Source organism: Phyllopteryx taeniolatus, chromosome 13 (assembly GCF_024500385.1).
Source record: "Phyllopteryx taeniolatus isolate TA_2022b chromosome 13, UOR_Ptae_1.2, whole genome shotgun sequence".
In the NCBI taxonomy this organism is placed as follows: Eukaryota; Metazoa; Chordata; class Actinopteri; order Syngnathiformes; family Syngnathidae; genus Phyllopteryx; species Phyllopteryx taeniolatus.
Genome location: NC_084514.1, coordinates 10,090,175 through 10,116,305, shown reverse-complemented (window position 1 = coordinate 10,116,305; position 26,131 = coordinate 10,090,175). Strand labels below are relative to the sequence as shown.

Genomic DNA, 26,131 nt, shown 5'->3' with positions numbered 1-26,131 from the left:
TGTCTGTTTAAAATGTTCTTTTTTATTTAACGTCCGTATTATTTGTTATTATTCCAATATTGTTATTATTGACAATAACAACAATAATAATCCAGTAGATGAATGCTGTACTTGCCTTGGTGAAGTTCCAACGCTGAATGAAGTGGCGCGCCACGTCACGAGCAGCTCTGCCGTGCACCACCGAGGCGATGTCATGCCACGGCATTCTGGGAGTTGTGTACCTGTCGATGAAGTCTGCACACAGCACGGGCGGGGGACGAGGGCATATTCATTACGGCTTTGTCTCATAAAAACGCAACCTCTCTAAAAGTAACGTCACTTCAAATATCCGTTGTTTAAAGGGATATCACTAGCGAGACATTGATGCCAGTTTGGTTGGCTTATCTATGGCGTTTTGCGTCGTGTGTTAGCATTAAGCTAGCAGATTTTCATACATTATGCGGTTTGGTTAAATACGCGACCTGTAATTCTCTTTGTTTTAGGTTTAGTTTTACATTTAACTTCAGCTGCGAGGGCCAATAGCCTGAAGCAAGCAAGTCTCGAAGAATTCTTGTGAAGTTAACATCATAGCCATCATAGCTAGCGCTCGTGAACTCATTTTTTATTTTATTTTTTTGCTCGCAACACAAAACAGAAAAACATCCGTGCATCCGCTTGTATGAATATAAAAAACACGCAAGTCGGGTCATTTGTAAGTCGAGGCGCCACTGTATTTGTGAACGAGGCCCACTGCAAATCAATAGCATCTTTGCAACAGCTTAGTTTTGCCTCGCTAGCTGTATTTTTCTTTACCGTCGTTATCGGATCATATTTAATAACTGCTGCACACACCGTCAAAAGGTTTTTCCAGCTGAATCCAGTCCCTGTAGACAAAGTTGCAGTAGTCTTTTCCATGCCAGAAGCGAGTGTTTCCCTGCAACTCTCCCACACCCGTTTTGAGGCTTCGCACCGAGCCACTCCCTATTAACACACACACACACACACACACACACACACATATTCAGATTCAGAAAACTGAGTCACAAGCGGAATTGACTGAACGTTTGTCGTACCCGAGCTGTCCACGCTGCTGACGCTGTCTGCGTGCTGCATGGTGTGCTTCTGCAGGTGTCGGTACAAGCTGAAGCGAGCGCGCCGGCTGCGGCCGACGCCCTTCAGCTTGGGCAGGTCCACGGGGTCTCCGGTGGGCGTCCCGCGTCCGTTGCTGTGCGACACGCCGTCGACAGGGGGCGCCGCCTTGCTGGACGGAGCGTTGGCAGAAGCGGCCTGAAGAAGACGACGGGTAAAACGTTTAACAGACAGACAGATAGACGTTTTAGAGTGGTTAACTTCTTTTTGTTACAATTGTGGGACTGGTAAAAATGTTAAAACTTTACCTGTACAGCTGATAAAGGTTGTATGATGGCCACGTTGTGACCCTGGAACAGATTATGTCTATTAACATGATTATACCCTTATGACAAAAAAGTTTTATCATTGTTTTTTTTTTTATTCTAAAAATAAGAGTCCGTGTTAAAAAAAAGTTTTTTTTTTTTTTTTTTTAGTTATTTGAATTTAAAAACATAAAAATATATAATTATTTCTAATATCATTATTTCCTAAGGACAAAAACCATATACGATATACAGAAATATTAATAAAGTAAAATGTAATTTGTATATAATATAATGTTTTTGTAATTTATTGAAAAAGTAATTAAAAATGTATAAAATGTATGATTTACTACAGAAAAGAAGAGCCTGTTAGCCTATAAAAAGCCTTACTATCATCATCATCATAATCACCATCATTATTATTATCCTCATTATTATTATTGTTATTTCCTCACTAAAACAACGTTTGTAAAATTATTTTTAACATAAATAAACTAAAACGTTTTTTTTCTATTACCATGCACATTATATATCGTTATTATTTATTGTGGATTTAAAAAAAAAAAAAAAAAAATCATAATAATAATTATGATTAATAATAGTAATTTATTTATAGCTACTATTATTACCTATGGAAACAAAAGAGCTACAGAATTCCCACAAAAGGAATGCGCGCGCATGTGTGTCTGACCTGTTCGAGCGCCACGGAGCGCGTCACGCTGCCGACGTCCGTCAGCCGGTGTTCCCTGTCGTCCCAACGACCGTACGCCAGGTCGATCCCGCCCACGAAGGCCACCGATTGGTCGATGACGACGATCTTCTCGTGATGCGCCCACAGGTAGACGGAGGAGGACACGTGATCCGGGTGGCGCATCACCTGACACCGCACCCACAGGGAGGAAGTTGTAAATGCGATACACTCGCTGGCCACAACATTAGGTACACGGGCGAACGTACCTTGATGTTGGGGTGTAGGTGCATGAGGGTTCTCTTGCTGTAGCCTGAGTTAATGCCCAATGCCAGCTCCACTTCCTTGTACAGCATCACAAAGACACACACTCCTTGTTGCTGCAGGCACACACATGAAGTTGTTCAAATTGGGAGAACACAGTTGGATTGTTTTTGAGGGAATAAAAGCATAATACAATGAGAATAACACTTATTTGATGAGGGGAAGTCAAGGAAGATGAAGAAGATCAATGTCCAGGATCTTCTCAAATTCAACTCAAGAAAAGAATGAAAAACAAATAATAATCTGCGTTTTGGCGCCGTAACATTAGATTATTATCAAGATCGGGTAACAGTCGAAACAATATGACATTTTCTAAGAAAAGAAATACAGCACTGTTTTCATAGGATTAAAACAAATTCTAGAAAAAAATACTTTTTGCTCATAGAAATATGGCACTATGCTCATAAAATTGCTTTTTTTTTTTTTTTAAACAAACCAAAAAAAAAATCCAGTCAAAATAATTATTTTTTCTTATTTTTTTTTCTTTTTGTGAAAAATATGACATTCTCATGAGATTAACCAAAATTCTCTAGGTAAAATACAAATATGACTTACTCTTGTACGGTTTTTTTCTTGGTTAAAGTAACATTTTCTCTCCTTACATGTAGAATTAATGTCTTAATATTCTGATTTTTTTTTCATAAAAAAATTATGCTCACAAGATTACTTTTTTCCTTAAACGAATAGAACTTTTTTCAAGAAAAAAATACATCCTCTCTTTAACCATAAAAATGTTTTCTCATAAGATTAACAAAATTTGTCTTGGGAAAATACTATTTTTCTTAAAAAAATATGCCTCATTCTCGCAGGATTACGCCGCACCCTATGAAGTCTGCCTAGCAACAAGTGACTATGAAAGCGTGTCACATTGGCCTGCTGTTGGCAAGTGAGTGCATCTTCACTTACAGCTTTACGCCTGAGGATGCAGTCCAGCCTCCAGCGGTTTCCCTCCACCACAGGTCTCTTCAGGAAGATCTCTGGACTCAGCCTGGACCGATATACACCCTTTATTATATTTCATATTCCGAGGAAATGTTTGTGAAACCGAAGATATTCCTAACGTTGTGGCTTGTCACCGTCTGTGGCTCACGTTAGCATCCGCAGCGCACGTGTGTGCAATTCCACTGGCTCACGTTACACATAAAAATAAAATAGTTAAGACCACAAGCCCAGTTATGTAGTGCATAACGACATCAACATAGCCGTAGATCGTCAAGTTTATTTTCGATGCTAAGTGACTGAGCGCCAGCGTAAGCCTCCCCGCAAGCTGCTGTGTTGGTTTCCTTCCCTTTTTTTTTTAGCTTAGCAACGAGCAACTCACGACACTCACCACCAGTCGGTAATGAAGATTTCCTCTCTGGCCTCTTCCAACGCATCAGCCACGTCCTCCATGTAAGTCTTTCCGTTCACGTACCTGCACGGCGGAGTTACTCAGTCAGCAATATGTTCATAATGCACAATACTGTACATGCAGCTCTTTTATAGGGCAACGAGCCCTATTTTTTTCCCATTTTTATTGACTGATTTTATTGTGAAGCACCTTGTAACTGTGTTTAGAAAGATGCTATACAAATAAAGTTACTATTACTCTGATTATTATTTTTAGTAAATATAATTTTGTCGTAAATGGACACCACGTGCCTCACCGGAAGGCGGTATGACCATGTGGCTTGTCCTAAGCCAATCACTAAAGAAAAATAGTAACACGGCATAAAGAGGTTGCATCCAGAAAAGGAAATACAATCAAATAATCTATTTTTCAATGTGACCTTTTCCTTGTAAATATATGGCTTTTTTCTTGAAAAAAAATAATACTTGCATGGCATTCTTATAAAATTACAAGTTTGTTTGAAAAAAAAAATAATGTCAAATAATACATAATTATTTAAAAAAATATGAATTATGAGAAATAAAACTACAATAATTGTGTTGGGTAACAGTTCAAATTAAAATCTGCCACCTGGAAGTGTGAAATCAAAACCCTTTTTGGCAAACTGTTAGAATGGTAGTAATGTGCATTTTGTTTTTATTTGCGCAGCGATGTACTTCATTGTAAAGTGTTCATAGTTTATTATATATTTCACACAGGAAAGCTCAACTAGGGACTTGAGTTGCAAAGAATTTTAACGTGCATTGCCCTTTCAAAACAAATACCTTCCTAAAAACTACATATAACACATTTTGTATGTTCGCACTGACCATTTGGCAGGAATGTTTTCCTGTTCCTGCGCAAAGGAGCCGAAGCGGTGAGCCCGCAGGAAGGCCTTGCCATGATTCCTGACGAAGCTCTCGATGCTCTGACCCCACCAGCGCGCGTGTCGGTAGCTGCTGCATTTGAACACCAGCGTCCTGCGCGCACATGACGTACACTTTAAACTAATGATGGCATGACAGTTGCAGCTGGTAATCATCGTGGTTGTAGCCTGCAGCGGTGCGCAACTGTGTCTTTTGAGTATCGCCATTTTCAGTAGCAATACGTAGCGGCGTCACGTTAAGATCGAAAGACGAGGTCACCCACCAACACGCACACACCTGGAAAGACTGTCAATCCTGACCCCGTGCTTAGTCTCGGTGTCTTTGGAGTCCATCTTGATGCTGAACTCTTTGTCCACCAGCAGCACAAAGGAGATGGCCCCCGAGTCGGGCTTCATGTACAGCAGGAACGAGTCCTTCACCACCAGCCACCTAATACACGACACAAGCACACACACAAACATTATCGTCATCGTGCGTGGCTTTGTGTAAACCTTTGGTGGACGTGTGATCATCCTTTATGTTGCTTGCTGTTTTTTTTTTTTTTTTTTTTTTTTGGGGCTGAGGAGGACTGTGGGAAGCCAATCATCACGGAGCCGTAGGTGGCTTGACGGAGCCTTCCAAACGTGTGGGATTATTTGTTTGTGTTCTCGCAATACATTGTAAAAAATGCTCACGTAATCATTTGGCTGTGTCAAAAAGAAAGAGGCAGCGAGAACACGAAAAACATCGTACGAAATACCAATCACAAAAATAAGGAAAAACAGCCAAAGATTGTTCACTAAGAACAAAGAGTTAGAAATAATACATGCCAACAGTGAATGGATAAACTAAAAATAGACATCTAGTCACCATAAATGCATTCATACTGAGATTGTGACAGTTATCAGACTACTGAAATGGGAATTTTCAATAACCCCGCCAACTAACTAATTAGCTAATAAACCGGTTTAAGGACAAACAAGGGAGCGAGAGAAAAGGAATAGAAGACAAAGAAAAAAAGAAGAGAGCACAAACCGTTTGGACCAGCGGTAGCAGGCTTGTGTGTGACCACAGCAGTTCATGCCAGGGATACGATGGCCCCCGGAGCGCTTGTGTATCATCCCTTCCCTGCAACACACACACACACACACACACACACACACACACACAAATAAGCACATACAAACGCACAATAAGAACAACACACGCAGTTTAAGGAGTAAAGTCAATACACTGTTGCTTGGGCTCGTTACCGATAAGATATACTGGTAAAAAAAAAAAAAATACAATAAAATAGATGGATTAAAGAAAAGCATACACATTTAAAATACCTCTAAAAAGTTCAATACGATTCATACAAAATGGATAAAAATACATGTAGCAATGCAAATACAAAAACTGGCGTTTTTGGAGAAACCAACCCACGTTCTACTGCTGATTACTAATGAAACGGAAAAAGCTCCAAACAAACTTTTTTTTTTTTCACAAAAAAGTTGTGTACGTTGAAGTATATATTTAAAAACCTAAAATATTGATCTGAATTTTCACTGGATTTCAGTGAAGAAAAGCAAAGCGCTCACAGTCCTTTGGGGCCCAGGTCGTGAATGAAAGACAGCTGGCTGACGTCAATGAACTCCATCTGAGAAACGACAACAGACGGCGGCATCACACTGGGTGGCAATTTGAATCCCACTTAGCTATTAAATGCAGAGACCTGGCTCCTAATATAGCGCTAAATACGCTCATCAAATAAAAAATAAAAATAAATAAAACGTGTGAACATTATTAACATGAGTGACGGCAGCTCGTGGCCACTTGCTGGCATGACGGGATGCTCACAGTGTGGTGATATTTGCGATACAAAGCCATCTTCAGCAGCTTGTTCAAATAGTCCTCCAATTGTCTCTGGCGAAACACACACATACACACAAACATTAGAGCGTACTGGAGCGTGACAAAAATCGCCCGACCACTTAATTAGGTACAGCAAGAGCAGTGGCAAGCAGTTAAGATAAAAATGCTCATTTTTTATTGACACCGTCAGAGAAGTATTCATTTCACAAGGCAACTTCCAATTGTTTGTTGTTTTTTGTGGTGCAAGTTTTTTTTTATTTTTTATTATTATTATTTTTTTTTTAATTATCATAAAATGAGAACTGGCACTTGGCCACCAGGTAGCAGTATAATACATACAGACCTACTCCACATAGACTTGATGATCAAACACACAAGACTTGCAACTAAGTTGTAATAATGCAGTATTAGTCACTTTTTCAGAGGATAAAGAATATATGCCTTTGAGTTATATTGTCTGTCTACATGTGTTGCTACCACTTGTGTTTAAATATGTTTTATTTAACGGTTTATGATAATCACAACATCGTACTATAATTGCTACGGTATTTTGCATTGTGTGTTAGCATTAAGCTCGCAAACTTTTGTAAGGCAAAGTTAATGTGTTTTTAATTAAATACACAAAATGTGTAATTCTCGTTTTTGTGTTCAGTTTGACAATAAGCTTCAAATGGGATCGCCGAAAAAATATAAAGGTTGAAGCAAGCACTTTTAAAGGAATTTTTTTAAATTAATAATAAAAACGTTTAGTATGTGTAAAATTGTGAATTTTACCAATATTTTTTATTTTTATGTTTTGTATTAAATAAAGTAACCAATTACTGAGTGACATAAATGCCTAAAAAATACAACATTAATAAACACATTTTAATTGACAAACTGTAGGAAAAAACAACGGGTAAATTAATTCAACACATATTCCATGGCTCTTGATAATACAAATGCTCAGTGGGCCAGATTATGCTTTGCTCACGCCTGCACTGGACCATGCAGGTGTACCTAAATTTGTGACCCGTTAAGGGACAAACACTGCAAAAAATAAATAAATAAATAAATAAAAAAAAGAGTATCTTTTTAATCACGAAGCCACGGGCACGCATTGCGCCGCGTGTTGACGTACCCGCCTGCTGGACACCTGCTCGTCTCGCACCAGCTCGTCTCCTCCGCCCCTGGGCAGCGAGGGCATCTCCCTCACCTCGCTCTTCCTCACCGTCCTCCTTTTCACCGTGTGGCTGCGACACAAGGAGAAGACCGGTGAGAATCCGTTGTATTTGCTCTTCCGAAGCACGGCACAGCCCCACAGGTGTTTGCGCAGGCTAGTGCGCTTCGAACGAATAAATTGACAGCAGGGTGAGTCAGTTTGCCATTTTGAAGGCAGAGCTGCGGATATAAATGTTCTGTTGAACCCTGTGACACAGACGCAATAAAGTAAAGTCAACAACACAGGAAACGTTATTAAAAGCTTACTAGTGTTTTTGAGCTAGCGGGTACTCCAGTCATCATGGACACAAGAGTTTGGTTTAATATTTTTGAAAGACCGTTCTGTGTGCACTTTATATTGTGACAATGTTGTGTGAATGTCTTGAACGCGCTCCCTCAAAGTTTTGAGCACTGTTAAAAAAAAGATTTTTTTTTTTAAAATCACAGGACAGAAGCAAGTTATCGCATTGCGCATTGCAAACCATGGAAAGCGGGATTTAAGTAGGCATGTTGGAATTGTTTTGGGATTTTGTGTCATAATTAAACTTTGCGTTGGAGTTGATAACGGTACGCTTGTCGAGAAAATTTCCAACTGGCACTGCATGTCAAAAAGGTTGCCGACCCCCGGTATCTCATATAGAGAAATAAGGAGAATAGAACGATGATAAAGTCTGAAAATGGAAACAGAATTGGATTGGCAATTGGGAAAAACAAGTTTTAACAGTTGGAGACTGTGTTGTGTTGTTATAATTCGAGAATTACGAATCGCTATGGATTAGCTTCCTCATTAGCATGCACGCCGCCCCTTCAAATGGAACGTGTTGCGATAAATCTGTGATACAAAGAAATATTTTCTTTTGTTGTATGTATTTTCATATACAGATAGTTTTATCACGTAATACGATGAATAAAATAAATTATAGAAAATGCATTTGGTTAAGTGTTACAACAAAATAAATAATAGCTAAATAAAGAATCACTTCAGAGCCAATCTAGTTAACTGTTATGCTTCCAATATGCAAATGAGGTGGGCATGGCCGACCTGCGCGACGGCAGCGGTATCCTCATGAAGGTTTTGTACGTCCTCAGCTCTCGGTGCAGCTCCATAAAGTGCTTCTCCTTCCTCTTCACCACCCACGTGAACTCGCCGTGCTTCATCTCGATCTTGAACACGGCGGGCAGAGACTGCATGGTGGGAATTTACAGGAATGAACCGGACATTTGGAAGCAATTTGTGGCAAAGCGATTATTGCCTGTGAATATTCTCTCTCATCCAGGTCATTTCATTCTCAGCAGTACTAGCCTGGCGACTGCTGCCCTAACTAGCTTGTTGTTGCATGAACTGAGCCTGCTCGTTGAGAGGCAAAACGTCTTCCAAGACAACCACAACAGCCCAGCTGCGATTGATTCGATGCCCTAGAACAGAAATGGTTTCATGTACAAAGCGGGTGGAAGAATTTCCGGTCATTTTTGGGAAACATTACCGGGGAAGTTAAATTGGAGAATAATCCCAGATGTTTCAGAAGGATGATGGGCAATTACTGTACATGGATTACACAGAAATGTAGGTTTATCCATTATTGCCCAATAGTTTGGAAAGTTCCCATATGTATACTGGAAGGTTGAATTGGGATTTTTTTTAATAGTCAACTGTTCCCCTTTTCCTAGGAATGAGTGAAAAGAGGAATTAAAGGGCCCAGAATTCGAGTCATTTATTAAAACGGTCACATATCGGGGTCGGGCGGAATCCTCGCATCTCCAAAAATCATAATTTTTCAGGGAAAAAAAAAAATGCATGTTTGTTGAACCATTAAGAGGGCATCGTCAAAGAGAACAAGCCATTTTCAAACTTGAGACTGGTTAATAATTTGTACAAATAAGTGAGTAACAGTACTACTGATTTGAAAATATGAAATCGACCATATTTGGACTTAGGAGGTTTCCACCTGGCGCCAGCGATATACAAAGACAATGAAAATTTCTGCTATTTTATTGGAAGCATTCCCTGGGAAATTAATTTAGGGGATTTGGGGAAATCGTGGAAAATACATGGGGATGTGTGGGAATTAAATGGAAAATGTGAGCAATTTATTCAAACTGTTCCACATAAAAAGTGATTGAGAATGTCATGGAAATAATGGTCTTAACTGGAAATTTTGAAGAATTTATGAAAACTGTCCTGCACAAAGGGGAAGCAATGTGACACTGCGGAATTGGGGAACTAATCCAAAAGTCAGCTGTTATTATTATTAGTGGTATGTACCTTATTGACGCTCCTGTGCTGCGACAGGTTGAAGCGATCCTGCGCCGACGTGAAGCGTTCCACCTCCAGGATGCGGGCGGTGATGGGCACCGTGGGAAGGAAGACCTTGGCGTTGGCCTCTTTGAAGCCCACCGTGGCGTACACGGCCGAGAACGCGATGCGGCAGTCCTCTGGGGGAGCAGAGAGGCCGGTGGCAGGGGTGAGAGTCGTGCATGTAGGAGGCTAAAGCGAGCGGAGCGAGTGGGCCGCTACGCTGAAGAATCTTGACTTCCCTTCCAAGATTTAGATGCTCTCTACGCTACTGTGCTTCAGAGCAACTTCTGGTCCTATTAAATTTTGTTTGATTATAGTCTTACAACACCCAAGATCACTTTATACATAACAACTACGCGTTTCGTCCATCTTTGTGTTTCTTCTGTTGTCCAATTGTCTAGAAAAGTATTTCCCACCTTTTAGGGTATTGAGCCAAGGCACATATTTTACATTTTCAAGTCAAACTTAACATAAAACGGAGAATGACTCCTCGTGAATTTAAAACAACCACACTGCTCAGCCTTTAAACCTGACAGCTTAAAGCTAACACTAAATAGCATCGATGTTGCCGTGCTGTAACCCTTCAAGCAACGGACTGAACACTAACGGCGACAATGCGCATAGACAATTTGAGAGTATGCAGTCATAAATTCTTTACCCCCTGTGAAGCACAACAAATATTAGTGCCGTACTGATGAACTGTGAGAGGATTTGAGACGTCTCAATGAATAGTACTTCCGTGTGTCTGCCTTCAGATGGCCAAGGCGGGCACACCAGAAGGAGCGGCACAATTGATGCAGTGTGACAAAAACTGTTTCACTCTTTTTTAAATTCTATTTAATGACATCATTACTGCATGTTTTTATAAAGTACATTATGGAGTGCTATTTTTCCTCATTACAATACACACTTAACAACAATGCACCACTGTATATTAAAATAATGACGATCTTGTCTCAATTTCATCACAAAGTGTTTGGAAGTGTCAAGTGGTAGTAGTGTGAAATCTGGGCCTGTTTAGTTGAAGGCAAAGTAATTAATCAGTTGTATGAATGGCAACAGGTGAGATACACAGGTTAATTGTACGGTGCATCCATAGTAATATTTATACACATAGTGTACCCAGGCAGTTTCCCTCGTAGTCCACCTCCTCCCCATCATCGATGTCTAACTCCCGGGCATCCAAGCTCTCCACTAAGTCGGCCATCTCGATTCCGTCAGTCACCGCTGCGTCCGAACTTTCGGCGTTCACCAGATTGAGTCTGCTGGTCGAAGGCGGAGCCTTGGCCAGCATGCTCAGCAGCCGCGGCAGCCCGGAGAAGGGCGCGCCTGAGAAGAGTGTGGAAAAACAAAACTGTCAATTCCCTTAACGGACACGATAATGAACGAAGCGTAGAACGCAGACCTCGCCGAGCGGCCAAACAATAGTACCGGGAATATATTAGCTCACGGGTTTTAAGGCTTTGTCAGCTGACGTGTTCTGTGTGACTTTTCTTTTGGGGCTGCACCCAAATGAGTCAGAGGGGCGACGTCATTGCAGACTCAAGTGAGCTGTGAGGGTGTACACTGAGCATGGCGTCAACCAGCTAACAGACTCCCGCTGCAACGCCCAGTACGCTCACAAGTGAGTTTTCTATATACATGTATTTATCTACAGTATGTGTCAGTAGTATATAAAGTGTTAGGACCACACTCGCTTTGTTGCTTTAATGACATTATTCACAGCAGTCATTTTGACATAGTAAGACAATAAACAGTATGCTGTTAACAATGACATTAAATAGGGATTTCTTATTATATCATTTTTTGAAACAAAAACAACAACTTTGATCAATCAATGGAAGCTGTATTTTTTTTTTAAATCCATTTGTTTTATTTTAAGCCCAAATAAAGAGAAATCTGTTTTGAATTCTTTAGGGAAGAGAAGTTAGGAGGCTTCAGATTTCTTCCACTTGTTTACCGATACAAATCTTTACTTGTTTCTATTATTTTCACCCGTAAAATGTTTTTTTTTTTTTTTAAATGGTCTATTTTTTATTTGTTTGCCCATAGATGCGGTTTGTTTCCCTAATTTTCTTCTACTTTGGAGTTGTTTCATTTTTTTACATTGTTTTATTTTCACGCCTAAATAATATATATATTTTTTTTTTTTTTTGTTTTTTAAAATGTTTTCTACGTTTTTTATACAGATTTTGAAAGCAATTTTATTCATTTATTAGTCACATTTTTATATTTTTACATTTCAACATAAAGAAGCTGTTTTTCAGATTTCTTTTCATTTTATTTTTGCTCGCAGAAGCTGTTTTTTTCCTACTGGTTGAGTTAATTTTTTTATTTTTTTTCTCACAATTTTTCAAGAGTTATTAAAAAAATGTTGGTTGTTTTCCGAATAAAAACAAAATAGGCGGCACAGTGAACGACTGGTTAGAGCGTCTGCCTCACAGTTCTGAGGACCGGGTTTCGATCCCCGGCCCCGCCTGTGTGGAGTTTGCATGTTCTCTCCGTGCCTGCGTGGGTTTTCTCCAGGCACTCCGGTTTCATCCCACATCGCAAAAAACATGCATGATAGGTTAATTGACGAATCTAAATTGGCCGTAGATGTGAATGTGAGTGTGAATGGTTGTTTGTTTATGTGTGCCCTGCGATTGGCTGGCAACCAGTTCAGGGTGTACCCCGCCTCCTTCCCGATGATAGCTGGGAGCGGCTCCAGCATGCCCGCGACCCTTGTGAGGAGAAGCGGCTCATAAAATGGATGGAGGAAAACAAAATACTCAATTCTTGCACTTTAAAAATTTGCCTCATACATAACGAATTTATGCCCAAATGAAATAAAAATCCAATTAATTTTGAGTTTTATTTAATGCCACACGTCATGCACATATTAACATCAATCAATAGGGTTGTCGCTTTGACATAAAACTATTCAAAACGTGCGCCATTATCCCTGGAACTCCAAAGCGGATAAAATAACATTAACAGAAACGGAACAGTTCTTCAGATCATTTTCATTTGAGCAAAGCACACTAACACCACTTATATCAAACAAATTGTCTTCAACTTGCTAAACCTGTTTTTTTGGGGTGGGGGGTAAACGTCCTCAAAAGAAATGCACAATACAGAATTCAACATGCGCAGTCATCCGAGATTGCCTCATGTTGGCGTTACTCTGTTAATAAAAAGAAGGAAAGCAGCTGACTCGGCAGTCTGAAAAGAAGATTGAAGTGTTTCTTCAGGACGAGCCTTACTAGAAATTCTGTGCATGCATTTCACTTCACAATGTCATCTCTTAAATCAGTCACTTTATCAAGTAGTACTGTTTGCAGTTTTGAGTAGCATTACTTATACATGTTGTTAGCAGTTTTATTAGTAGTAGTTGTCGTCGTACAGTAGGAGCAATAGATTTTAGCAGTTGAAGTGGTTGTAGTCGTAGTTGTCTGCAGTTAGAAATTGCTGTAGTAGTTGTCGAAGCAATTGTTGTTAGCGGTTGTTATTGTGTGACAATGCATGGATTTGTTTGTAGTTGTTCTTCCCAATTTTCAAAGTAGCAGCCGTGTGCAGTTGCTGTTAGCAGTAGTCTGTTAATAGTTGTAAAAATGATCGTTGGTAGTCATTGTTAGAAGTAGTTGTTAGCAGTTTTTGCTTGTTGTTAGTAGTAGTTGTTAGTTGTTAGTTGTTGTTGTAGTAGCAATTGTTTACAGTTGCGGTGTGTTAATAGTTGTTTTTATTTGATAGCCGTTTTGGTAGGAGTAGTAGTTGTGCTAGTCGTAGGTGTTGTTTGCCGTTGATTTTAAGCAATTGTTAGTAGTTGTTCCTAGCAGTTGTAGTTTGTTGAGAGTTGTTAGTAGCTGTTTATAGTAGTTGTGTGTATGTGTGTACAAATGTATTGGAGATTTGTCATTGAATGCCCTGAAAAGTGGCTACGTATTCATATATATATATATATATATATATATACATATATATATATACACAGTATATTTTTTATGAATATTGAAATGTAAATCAGCCTACAACCCATTAAAAATAATCACTGAATGTCACACGAGAACAAACGGCAACAGTTAACGGCTTGACAGTAAACATTCCCAACTTCCGGACACGTTCAGACACGCACCGACCCTCAAAAGAGTCGCTACAAGTCCGTCACGGCGTTTTCATTCAGCCACTCAAACTCTTTGAACATTTGTTCATCAAACGTGTTTATGTGCAACAGTTGAAGTGACCATTAGCAGCTGTTGTTAGCAGTAGCAGTCAGCAGTAGCTGTTTTAGCAGTAGTAGTTGTTGGTAGGAGTAGATTTTTTTAGCAGTGGCTGGTATTTATTGCTAGCAGTTGTTGTTAATAGTTGTTGCTAGCAGTTGTTTTAGAAGCTGTTGATAGCAGTTGTTAGCAGTTGTTTGCAATTGTTGTAATTGGCTGTTGTTATATTAAGAATTAAGATTTAGTCATTTTTGGTAGGTATGGTTAGCAATTGTTCTAATAGCAGTTGATGTTAGCAATAGGTAGTAGTTTTTTGTTGTTTGAAACTATTGTAATCGGTTGTTAGCAGTTGACAGAAGGAGTTGTAGTAGTCGTTAGCAGTTACTGTAGTACCAGTTGTTGACAGATGTTGCAATTGTTATTAGTTGTTGCTAGCAGTAGTATTTAGCAGTAGTTGTTGTTGTTGTTAGTAGTAGTTTGGTCAGCAGTGAGTAGCAGTCGTTAAAGGTAGTTGTAGTTTTTAACAGTTATTGCAGTAGCAGTTGTTAACAGGAATGATCCTTTTGAATGACACAATTTGACAATTAAATTTTAAATTATTTAAATTATTTTAAATGTATTTCTTTTAATTTGATTTAATCAACAATTTGACACAATTTGTTTATTACAATGTCGGACCCTAGAGGCTGCTATTAATCTTCAAAGTTTTTGAGCAGGAAAACAATGGATTAAAGACTAACATCTGCTTAACTGTCCATCCATCCATCCATTTTCTGAGCCACTTCTCCTCACTAGGGTCGCGGGCGTGCTGGAGCCTATCCCAGCTGTCATCGGGCAGGAGGCGGGGTACACCCTGAACTGGTTGCCAGCCAATCACAGAGCACATAGAAACAAACAACCATTCGCACTCACAGTCATGCCTAGGGGCAATTTAGAGTCTCCAATTAATGCATGTTTTTGGGATGTGGGAGGAAACCGGAGTGCCCGGAGAAAACCCACAAAGGGCACAGGGAGAACATGCAAACTCCACACAGGCGGGGACGGGGATTGAACCCCGCACCACAGAACTGTGAGGCTGACGCTCTAACCAGTCGCCCACCGTGCCGCCCTCTGCTTAACCGAATACCTAGAAATAGCAGGAAGCGCATAACTTTTGCATGGGTTAACCAGGAGGATGATTGTTGCAGGGTTGTATCTCGTTCGCTTTACATAAAATTGACTGACTAAAAAGAGAGCGAGGCAAAGGCACTCTTAGTTTCAATGTAATTATTTATGATAGTACTGCGCTATCTCCCAGCTCTAAGAATAACCATGACCTCCCGTCAGCAAGACCCACACGGAGGTTAACTGCAGGGGGTGCTGGAATGCCGGGCCAGGGCTCAGTGTTTGCATGTACACACCGCTGTCCGATACACGCACACGCACACGCACACACACACACACACACACACACACACACAAACAGACACTCACACACAAAAAGTGCATCCGTGCAACCTGGCAGTCCATCGCGGTCGAGGTGAGATTATAACAAGAACACAAGTTATTGCTCCCTTCCCTAACTTCCTGCTTCCTGTCCCGTTGTCATGGTGATGTTTAAAACAGCGGCCAGCAGCTTGATGTGTGAATATTAACAGCGCTTCTTAAATGTCACTTAGTTGAAATGCACACGCGGGGGAAATCGTCGGGCAGGAGGGGAGGAAAAAAAAAAGCATGTTGAGTGGGTGAAGAAGACGTGAGGAGGATGGCTGGACGCCGGGAATAAATCCTCTCTTGCCATGCACTACAGAGCCTTGAAAACATATTGATCTGCAGAACCACCATGATGTGATACTGAGAACATAAATACCATTTATAAATGAAATCATGTTTAGTTAAATTTAATTTAGGCTGCCAGTGTGAAAATTCCACCTTCTTTGGTGTAAATTTGTGCCTTTACAATGTGATTTCTGGAAATGACTTTCTTCAGGATTCTGATTGGCTAAAAATACTTTGTAAGTTTGAGTAAAGGCACCACCTTGAATAAAATTAAATTTCAATTTTCAGAATTGTAATTTAATTAAGCAATGTGACATTTTCTGCCTTTATTTTGCCTTTTCCAGGAATTACTTTCTTCAGATTTTCGATTGGCTGAAACCGATTGAGTCATAGCACAGACTGTGCTTTGACATGCCCTTACCAGCATGACAATAGGCCAGTTTTAATTTAATTTAATTTAAGATCCGTGAAAAAACACTGCCTGGCAACACTTTTTCCACCAAGATTGCCAACACGCTGAAACTGAGCTGGGGCACGGTGGCGAAGACCATACAGCGGTTTAACAGGACAGGGTCCAATCAGAACAGGTCGACCAAAGACGGTGAATGCATGTGACTCTGTCTCCCTGGATATGGTTTAAAATGACGACTACCGCCGTAGGTTCCTCATTGATTTCAGAGCATCTTGTCATGATGAACACACGTGCCGGATTCCGTGCCAGTAAGATCCGAGTGTGCTTTATATTAGTGGCACAATCGCACATTGATCCATAGATACAATGCAAAGCTCGTCAATGTAGCGTTAACGGAGCATGTGGTGCCAAGCTCCTCGTGGCGCAGATGGTACAAATGGAGAAGATGGGCGAAAGAGAGAAGGATCGAGAGAGAGGAGGTCTGTGTCACCTCTCTTTCTGCCCACACTAAAGCTGCCTATTATCTAATCCGAGGGAAAAGAGGGTGGCGGGGGGTGACAGGGACGCTCCAGGAGGCGCCAGTGACAACGAGGGAGCAGTCATGGTCATCACCGTAGCGGCGCCAACACAAGGCGCCATTGTGCCAGCGAGGGAGTCGGGGGAACCGCTCGCACAGTCTTTTTGGTCGCCGTGGTCGTCGCTCATGTCATCGTGACCGTGACGGAGCCAAAATTCAAAGCCTGTCGCTTGTGTCCAGACCACTTTTGGACACGCCCTGGTTACCGTAACACAGCAGAGAGGATGAAAAGCGCTCTGTTTTAAAAAAGCTCACTTAAAGCCATGTAGACTATGTGAACAAAAGTCAATTAATTGGCCTACAAGTTAAGAAAAAAAAAAAACAACACAAAAAAAGTCTACCATAACTTTAAATTCTTGGTACTATGGATATAAAAAGTCTACAAAACGCCCAGTTCAAATGCCAGCTTTTTGTGATATAAAGAAATGAGACCAAGATAAATCATTTCTAAATCTTTTCCAACATTAATATGAACTATACGTGTTCAACTCAACTGGGGGGGGGGGGGGGAAATATCTTTTCCAGAGGTGAAATAAAGTATCCCCAGGGCCTCCTCCCGGTCGGACGTGCCGGGAACACCTCGGCGCCGTCCAAGGGGAATCCTAACCAGATGCCCCAGCTACCTCGTCTGGCTCCTCTCGACGCAGAGGAGCAGTGTCTCGACTCTGAGCGACCAAACTTCTCACCTTATCTCTCGTGAAAAGTCCGGACAGCCTGCGGAGAAAACTCAATTCGGCCTCTTGTATCCGCGATCTCGTTCTTTAGGTCACGACACACAGCTCGTGACCAAAGGTGAGGGTAGGAACTAGGAAGCTACTAGATCAACCGGTAAATCGAGAGCTTAGCCTTTAGCCTTAGTTTTAATACATTTTGATTACAGTCTTATGTCATGAACTTATTTTCAGACTTGCATGACAGTTAGCGAACTTTTGCACCCTGTCTTTACACACAGCTGCAAAACATCGGAATAACTTTCAATTTTAGGTAAACCTCCAGCATATCATTTTAGGCCGTGTAGAGGCGCGCTTCCCTCTCGAGGCTTGGAAATCGTACAGTCAAAAGTTTTTTTTGTGTGTGTGGTTCAATAGCGCTATAAATTATTCCAAATGCAGCACACTGTTTGCAGTTGCACATCTGGAATACATTGAACACAAGTTGGCTTTATGGACTTTGTAGAAACGCCAGAGCTGCTCATCTACAAATATCCATTTTCTTTTCAAGGCGGGGCTTATGCTTTACGGCAACCATTGACCACCGTTAACACTCACTGAGCCTTTAATTAATTAACCTCACTGAATGGAATGTGGGGGGATATAAACCACGTGCAAACTCCGCACAGGGAGGCCGCAGCCCCGATTCAAACCCTGAACCGCAAAGCAGACGTGCTAACCACTAGTGTACCATGCCACCTGTTTGGTAATGGGGAAAAACAAAACAGACAGGGCTGATGATGCTGTTGGGAGAAACATGGAATGACACGGTCGAGCGAACACACACACACACGCACGCACGCACGCACGCACGCACACACACACGCACACTGAGGGTGAATTAAGAATGTGTTACTGTACTACAATATTCCAATCTATCCATGACATTCCAGCAACTACACGTCCCCAATGTGTGTGTGTGTCTGTGTGTCTCTGTGTGTGAGCAAACACCTGTGGAAACTTACACAACTTTCTTTTTTTGTCAGTATCGACACACAAACAAAGTAATAATAATATATGAAAAGAAGAGCAGCAAGAAATTTTGGGGCGGTAAAAGTGTCCATTTTGAGTGCTCGCAGACACTGACACCCCCCAAAAAAGACACAAATAGAACAACCGCGCCGCCGAAACGAGAAAGCGACGTGGAACGTCACCCACCTGCTCTTTGGGTGGACGTGAAGTCCACATGTTTGCTTTAGTTCGGTCCACTTGGTGAGGACAACAACAACAACAACAAAAAACACGGTAAAAGTGAAGAAAGCAGCAAGAACGACAGCGCTCCTCCACTCGCGGGTGTCAGGAAAAGTGTGACAACCAGCAAAGAGTCAACTCGGAGAGATTTCTCCAAAGAGGCGGGGCGAGAAACTCGAAGCCAATTATAGATGAGAAGGCGGGGTCGTTGGGAGTCTCGACCAATCGGAAAGGAGCGATTCCTCCCTGGGAGTCAAATGCCGAGGAATTGGGCGGAGCCAATGGGAAAGGAGAAGACTGGACTTTCTTTTACGTCATCGCCTCAACTCTTGTCTGTTTTGTCCACATTGTTTGTTATTATTTATCCATCCATGCATCCATTTTCTTTTACCACTTATCCTCACTAGGGAGCCTATCCCAGCTATCTTCGGGCGGGAGGCGGGGTACACCCTGAACTGGTCGCCAGCCAATCGCAAGGCGTTATTATTTATGTGTCCTATAATGATTATGTTATACGTCAGATTTCTGTGTCACGGAAAAATACTATACTTCGTACTAATAATACTATGCAATATTAACACCTACTAACCAACGTATGTCGACATTTAACTGACTTAAGAAGCTATGCTAATTGTTATTTTTATAATTGTTAGTCATATGTGATGCATCATTTTCAACTCGTAGAAGACTCCCCAAAAATATTAGTAGTAGTAGTAGTAATTTTCCTCATAATAATAATAAAAATAAAGTGTTGTTTAATAGTTTAAAGTTATTCTATCGTTTTTCTTTTTTAAATAACAGAAAACTTTATTAGCGCCACTGGAGAAATAATAATACTAAAAATAATAATGTGCCATTTCTTTGATTATTACGGGTAAGGTTTTCTCTCAAATCTTTTTTGAGTCAATTATTCAAATCCAAATTGGTGACAAAACGAGAAAAACTTAAAAGTCAAAAAGTAAGACAATTTAAATATTGTGTGTGGGTACTACTTATTAGAATTGTTCTGTAATTTGTCTTATAAAAAAAAGGAAAACCCTTTATTATCCATAGAAGTGGAATAATAATAGTATAATCACATTGTATATATATTTTTAGTTAATTATGTGGAAATCGTTTGTGTTATTCAAATAAGAAAAATACAGAATGCTTTTAATAATTAATCGAGTTTTGTGTGTCCTCTTGTTGTGTTTGTACGAGAAGGCCAAAATATCACAGTCCTCAATATGGTTAAAAGTACCATCATCATGTTCAAATTTCAAAATACGTGATGTTGTATCGAGCTGGTGTACCAAATGAAACAGTGCTCTATTTTCTGCTTCTCTTACGCCACCGTGTGTATAAAACTATGTACTGCACAAAATACTGTGGCCTCCTTAGGGTCCATTTTTACACTTTAACCTGAGATCCACACCCAGCAACAATTCGGACAAAATGACTTCCCATGCCCCACCCCCCACACTGTATCCACATAAATGTGTGCTAAATACATATATATGTGGAGTCTATGTTTCAAATATAGATTTGAAAAAGGCTTCAGTGCGTGGCTATAAAAGCTACTATCGCTGTATTGCTTTCATTTCAAGAAGACGGTTGTTTCTCGCGCACTACACAAACACACAATGTAAAAAAAAAACATTCTGAAAGCTACATACCTAATATATGACGAAAAAGGCTCCTTGAAAAAAAAAAAAAAAAAAAAAAAAAAAAACCATAAGGCTTAAAAATCTCCTTCTGGTGCCGCATATGACTTTCCTGCCCCTCGTCGCGTCGCGCCGCCCATAAAGATACAATACGCCCACCGGTAAACAGTGCAAAGGCTACAGTGATAACAACGTAGACTTAAGGCACGATGTGCCCACCCGAGCGGTAAAAGCTGTAGCCTCCCGAGTACTAAAATGATGTGATTCACTCTTTGTTGAAAGTGGCGTACTTCCTACTGTACGCAAGGGAACTATTGCGTTGATGGAGGAGGAAGTGAGTATTCACCTGGGCGTATATGCAAATACCCACACACACACCGTGCGGGGACGCTACTTTGCACTTTTGTACATTTCGCAGGCCACAGAGTGTTGTGAACAAGCCTGCCAAAATCTGCCATTTATTGCTTTGAAAACAAAACCAAGCAAAACAAAAAAGGCGTTCGCGTAAAGCCTTCACGTTGTTTCCTTGGCTTCGAGCGGAAGATTACGATGCTCAACGACCGATTTGCGCGAACGCCTGCTCTAGCAGTTCAGCGGCGGGAGTAGCGGGCATTCCGCCGCGTGGTTCGTCAGCAACAGATGCTGTTTCGGGAAACTTGCCACGGGAAGTGTAAATCAGGCGTGTAAAACTCATATTTGCTGCGCGCCACATCGAATTAATAGATACACACACACAAAAATCGATGAATAACTATAATTAAAAATCAAGAGCCAGTAAAAAAAAAAAAAGCTGTTAGTTGAGTTTATTTTGAAATGGGGATTGGGAAGAAATTTTTTTGCAATCAACGTTTTTAAAAGTGAAGACGTTTTGCAATGTTGTTATTTTAGCCAGAAACACATGAAGTTGACACACTTGATTTGCTGTTTGCGGGCCACGTAAATTGATGCGGTGGGCCGGATGTGGCCCGCGGGCCTTGAGTTTGATGCCTGTGGTGTAAATTGTAGCAAAAAAAAAATAAGCAGCGTGACGGCCATAAAGTGCAAAAATGTTGATTTCGCAAACGCCGCTCCAATGTCGGTTAGCAAGCCCTGGGAAATTAAGAAAACAATTTCAGTTTTTGGGTTGGTTTTTTGTGTGTGTGTGTGTGTGGTTATTTTTTTTCAATAAATACACAGAGAGCACGTTAAAAAAAAAAAGCAGCTTTTTATTCCTCTTGAAAGGAACATGAATGAAAAGGAACATTTGATCGATCACTGCGCAGAGTGGCCTGTAGGGGGCGTCGCAGCGCCGCCCTCATACTTGAACTTCCCCCCCCCCTCCGGCAAGCTTTGCACCTGACTCGTGTTTTTTGTTGTTGTTGTTGTTGTTTTTAGGGTGCACTCGCCTCCGAAAACAAGCGCAGATGAGAGCGAGAGCCCCCGTTGTCCTCCTTTTTTTATTTTATTCCCCGCGCATGCTACATGCTACATGCTAACGACGCGTCGCGTCTCGGTCGTGCTGGCGGCTTGGATCAAAGTGTCTCCTCCTTTCCCTCGCACCGTGTTGGTGTTCACTATGGCTGTTGTTGTGTTTGGATGACTTTTGGAACAGACTCACTTTTTTTCCCTCCCACCGAGGGCTGATTTATGACTATTTTTACTTTTTTTTAAAAATTAAACTACCAAACTGTGATGGAACCATCCAGAATGCAAATTTGTGTTCGAAGCAATTTGGGGATTCTCTAAATGGACTTCCTACCTTCTCGACGTGACCCGAAGGGCTCCAAAAAATCTCTATATATTTTTTGACTGTTGTTGTTCAACACACGTTCTGTGATCCGGAGTTTCGTTTTTAAAATCTTTAAAGTGTGTAAAATAGTCTCCGAGGCGATTTCGGGATGATTTCCTATAAGCGGTCTCTTCATTGGGGATCTATCTAGGAGGGTCTGCCGTTGTCTGTGAACTGGAAATCGGTTTTACGCGCAGGGAGAAAAAAAAAAAAACGTCATGATGATTTTGGGCTGTCGGGTGCGGATTTCCTTTCGAGACTAGAGCGGTCTCGTAATTGAAATATATAACAGACTTTTTTATTTTTTTGCTCTGAAAAACTTTCTCCCTTCAACGTGAAGACATTTTTTTTTTTTTTTTTTCCCCCCCCCCCCGCCGTCGCAAACCCACGCACACGGTTGCCGATTTCCCGGAGAGCCTCGTCCCCGGAACCGATGTGAGCCGGACGCGTGAGCCAGCATGCCCCTGGGGCTCCCCGCAAACTGCACCTGGGACGAGATCCGTAACGCCAGCCGGCCGGGCCTCGAACCGGAGCCGCCCCCGCTCAACTACTACAGCCCGCCCCTCCTCGCGCTCATCACGGCGGCGTGCGCTCTGCTGTCCCTGGTGGGCGTGACCGGCAACGTCTTGACCATTGCGGTGGTGGCCAAATATCGCGATATGCGCACCACCACCAACTTGTACCTGTGCAGCATGGCCGCGTCCGACCTGCTCATCTTCCTGTGCATGCCGCTCGACCTCTACCGCATGTGGCGCTACCGCCCGTGGCGCCTGGGCGACGCGCTCTGCAAGCTCTTCCAGTTCGTGTCCGAGTCGAGCACCTATTCGACCATCCTGAGCATCACGGCGCTGTCCGTGGAGCGCTACGTGGCCATCTGCTTCCCGCTGCGCGCCAAGGCCCTGGTGACCAAGCGGCGGGTGCGCGGGCTCATCCTGATCCTGTGGTGCGTGGCCACGCTGAGCGCGGGGCCCGTCTTCGTCATGGTGGGGGTGGAGCGGGACCAGCCCAACGGCACCAACGCGCCGGCGCCGGAGGAGGACACGCGGGAGTGCAAGATGACGCACTACGCCGTGGAGTCGGGCCTGATGGGCGCCATGGTGTGGCTGAGCTCCGTCTTCTTCTTCATGCCCGTCTTCTGCCTCACGGTGCTCTACAGCCTCATTGGCCGCCGCCTGCGGCGCCGCCGTCGCGAGACCGACATCGGCTCGTGCGTGGCGCACCGGGACAAGAGCAACCGGCAGACCGTCAAGATGTTGGGTGGGTTTCGCGCGCGCTCACACGCTACAGATACTTAGCTTCCGTGGGAAACGCCATAGACGGGCGAACGATGGCATCTCCGGGGCGGTCGTAACTTCAAGCGACCGGATATGCCAACGCAAATGGTGGAGCGACACACGTAGAGAGACAATACAGTACAACGATACTCGGGCGTAGACAGCGGAACCTCGATTTACAAACTGAATTGGTTCTTGAACGGGGTTTGTAAAACTGAACACAAGCTTCCCATTACAAATCACGTAAACGGGAATAATTGGCTCCCGCGCAGACAAAAGTTCCCCGTTTTTAGTCAAGGTCTGCACACTTTGAACATAACATAATATTGAACATGAAAAGGGGTGATCGATCAAAAATCTCTATAATCAAGTTCAACGGAAGGAAAAAAGTCAGATGCGGTGTCTAACGCTGACCAGCAGAGGACAGTGTTCGCTGCTTGGTGTTTTTGGCCAGAGGGGAAACTCGCCATTTTGAAGCGAAGAAGCCCCCTCCGATATCACGAAGGTTATGGACAAAACGTTCTCACTTTTTTTTGTGTTTTATAGCAAAATAATAATTTAAAAAAAATATTGGTTTTCTTGGACCCAATGCGCTAGCAAAATGCGAAAATAAAGGGGGAAAACACAGAAAAGTCACTATAGCACTAGAAGAAGAAGCAAAAGTAGTGATTGACCGCTACGCCGGAGAAGCAAAAGAGTCACCGAATTGATGGATGAAATGTTCGCCCAGCGTGCCAAATTTTGGTTCGTTCTGTGGTTTGCAAATGCAATAGTTCGATAATCCAGGCGTTTTTAAATGGAGATTCCGTCGTATTCTTTATCCTCTGCGAAGAACGACTAATTTCACTGCGAACCCCCATTACTCGCGGGGGGATAGGGACCGACCGCGAATAGCGAAAATCAGTGATTAACTGAAGGACGTTATAATTCCATTGCATTTTTGAGCGTCCCAAAATCTGGAAAAAGCCAGACTGCACCACCAAGTAATGGTCCCTGTGCTCCTGCTCCCGTCCAGTGGTGGTGGTTCTGGCCTTCGTCCTGTGCTGGCTGCCGTTCCACGTGTGCCGCTACCTGCAGTTCCGCTCGCTGGACGCGCCGTCCCCGCTGCTGTCCGCCCTGTCCGAGCACTGCAGCCTGCTGTCGGTGGTTCTCTTCTACCTGAGCGCCGCCATCAACCCCATCCTCTACAACACCATGTCCTGGAAGTACCGCGGGGCGGCGGCGCGCCTCTTCGGCCTCGGCGGCCAGCGGCTGCCTCGGACCCGCACCGCCAGCGCGCTGAAGGCCGTGGCGGACGGCTGGATGGAGTCCAGCGTCAGCTTCTAAATCCTCGGGTGGGCCGGCCGGCCAATCGCGGGGCACATCAATAAACAACCTTTCATACTCACATTCACACTTAAGGACAATTTAGAGTCTTCACTGAACCTGATATGCACGATTTTTATTTTTATTTTTAAATGCCGGAGATGAAAACACAGCCCGGATTCGAACCAACAACTTCAGAACTCAAGCAGATCGCTTGATCGCTAATCGCTTGCACTCTTGTGTGTCGCTCATAAAGTTATTGACCTTGTACACCTGTCCGCTGTAAAAATCTACTGTGGCCCTTGAACGCAACAGTTTGGCTGGGTTCAATGAACGACATCATGTCACATTGCAACCAGTGATACGTTTCACACACTTTCTAACCGGTTCATAAACTTTGCTCGAGTCCTACAGTATTTCTTTTCTGGATGACAACGAAAGCACTGTAGAAGTCGTGACTCCACCGTTTGTGCGTGCGCTATTATTTCGTGCCGTTGTGTGCCAGTAATGTGCAGTTTTACATTATCAAGAATCCTGAAATAATCTTTGACTGACCCCCGCAGGGGAAATTCAAGAGTAATTTTATATATATATATTTTTTGTCTTAATGTAGCAGGTGTTGCCTAAAATATATTTATTAATTTATTTCATTAAATAATTTAATTGATTCATTGTAAATAAATAGCAAAAAAAATATAAAAAACTTGAAATTTGTATTTATTGTATTGTATTTGTAAATTAATTATAATTTATAAATAGCAAAGTGAAAAGGAATCCTATTTTATCATTAGAATAAACTAAATGGATGGATAGTTCTCAAAATTATACATACACATTTGAACTTTTTTTTAAAAAGTTACATTTTTTTAACTTTTGTTTCTCATGATATATATATATATATATATATATAATTTTTATTTTTTTTTGCTTAAAAAAAATATATATATATATATTTTTTTTTTTTGCTTAAAAAAATTATGGAAACTCTACAGGCAATGTTTTAAGCAACAGTTACCAATTTGCAATTGTTATTTATGTGTAAAAAAACATTGCCCTCAAATTTGTTCAGATTCTGCATTCCTAGTCCCGTGATGTCCACTTGTTGCTAGGCAGACTTCACAGGGCTCAATTCTGCCCTGTATCGTCCCACCTTTGGAAGCTCAGTTAGTCTCAAGTCTTAAGAGCTTTTGCCGTTTATCGTTGGGTGGAAAGTTTTTCAGTCACGTCGCAAAATGCCGACAAGCTGTGAAATAATAACATGTCGGCATTTTGCAATTATCATTCCATGTTGTTTCTTGAAGAATTATGTCAATTCCGCAGGCCT

The 26,131-nt window shown here is 41.9% G+C and overlaps 2 protein-coding genes across 7 annotated transcripts in view; one reads left to right on the top strand and one right to left on the bottom strand.

Moving 5' to 3' along the window:
• pld1a (phospholipase D1a) overlaps positions 1 to 20,598 on the bottom strand; it is a 28,937-nt gene extending 8,339 nt beyond the window's left edge. The window contains exons 1-18 of one of the 6 annotated variants that reach the window (XR_009791470.1): positions 20,473 to 20,598; positions 11,093 to 11,299; positions 9,938 to 10,107; positions 8,717 to 8,859; positions 7,595 to 7,706; positions 6,460 to 6,525; positions 6,201 to 6,259; positions 5,656 to 5,748; positions 4,918 to 5,070; positions 4,585 to 4,734; positions 3,716 to 3,799; positions 3,292 to 3,373; positions 2,331 to 2,441; positions 2,065 to 2,250; positions 1,377 to 1,418; positions 1,053 to 1,266; positions 832 to 960; positions 116 to 234 (exon numbers count right to left, since the gene is read on the bottom strand). Coding sequence is in view for 5 of the 6 variants with exons in the window: in XM_061795029.1 (XP_061651013.1) it covers positions 116 to 234; positions 832 to 960; positions 1,053 to 1,266; positions 1,377 to 1,418; positions 2,065 to 2,250; positions 2,331 to 2,441; positions 3,292 to 3,373; positions 3,716 to 3,799; positions 4,585 to 4,734; positions 4,918 to 5,070; positions 5,656 to 5,748; positions 6,201 to 6,259; positions 6,460 to 6,525; positions 7,595 to 7,706; positions 8,717 to 8,859; positions 9,938 to 10,107; positions 11,093 to 11,299; positions 20,473 to 20,563 (2,211 nt within the window). In the remaining variant the exon portion in view is untranslated. Of the gene's footprint in view, positions 1 to 115; positions 235 to 831; positions 961 to 1,052; positions 1,267 to 1,376; positions 1,419 to 2,064; positions 2,251 to 2,330; positions 2,442 to 3,291; positions 3,374 to 3,715; positions 3,800 to 4,584; positions 4,735 to 4,917; positions 5,071 to 5,655; positions 5,749 to 6,200; positions 6,260 to 6,459; positions 6,526 to 7,594; positions 7,707 to 8,716; positions 8,860 to 9,937; positions 10,108 to 11,092; positions 11,300 to 18,784; positions 18,971 to 20,472 lie in introns of those variants that run through there. The other 5 variants (XM_061795029.1, XM_061795031.1, XM_061795032.1 and 2 more) reach the window with 5 other exon arrangements.
• A 777-nt stretch (positions 20,599 to 21,375) lies between these two features.
• Positions 21,376 to 25,634, top strand: ghsra (growth hormone secretagogue receptor a). Its single transcript, XM_061794253.1, has 2 exons — positions 21,376 to 23,485; positions 24,518 to 25,634. The coding sequence occupies exons 1-2, from the start codon at positions 22,687 to 22,689 to the stop codon at positions 24,826 to 24,828; spliced, it is 1,110 nt and encodes a 369-aa protein (XP_061650237.1). The 5' UTR covers positions 21,376 to 22,686; the 3' UTR covers positions 24,829 to 25,634.
• Positions 25,635 to 26,131: the final 497 nt, after the last annotated feature.

Excerpts from the sequence above, each read along its gene's own strand:
- ghsra (XM_061794253.1), top strand. The coding sequence starts at position 22,687 with ATGCCCCTGGGGCTCCCCGCAAACTGCACCTGGGACGAGATCCGTAAC. Across the intron at positions 23,486-24,517 it reads GCAGACCGTCAAGATGTTGG|TGGTGGTGGTTCTGGCCTTC; the intron begins GTGGGTTTCGCG and ends GCTCCCGTCCAG.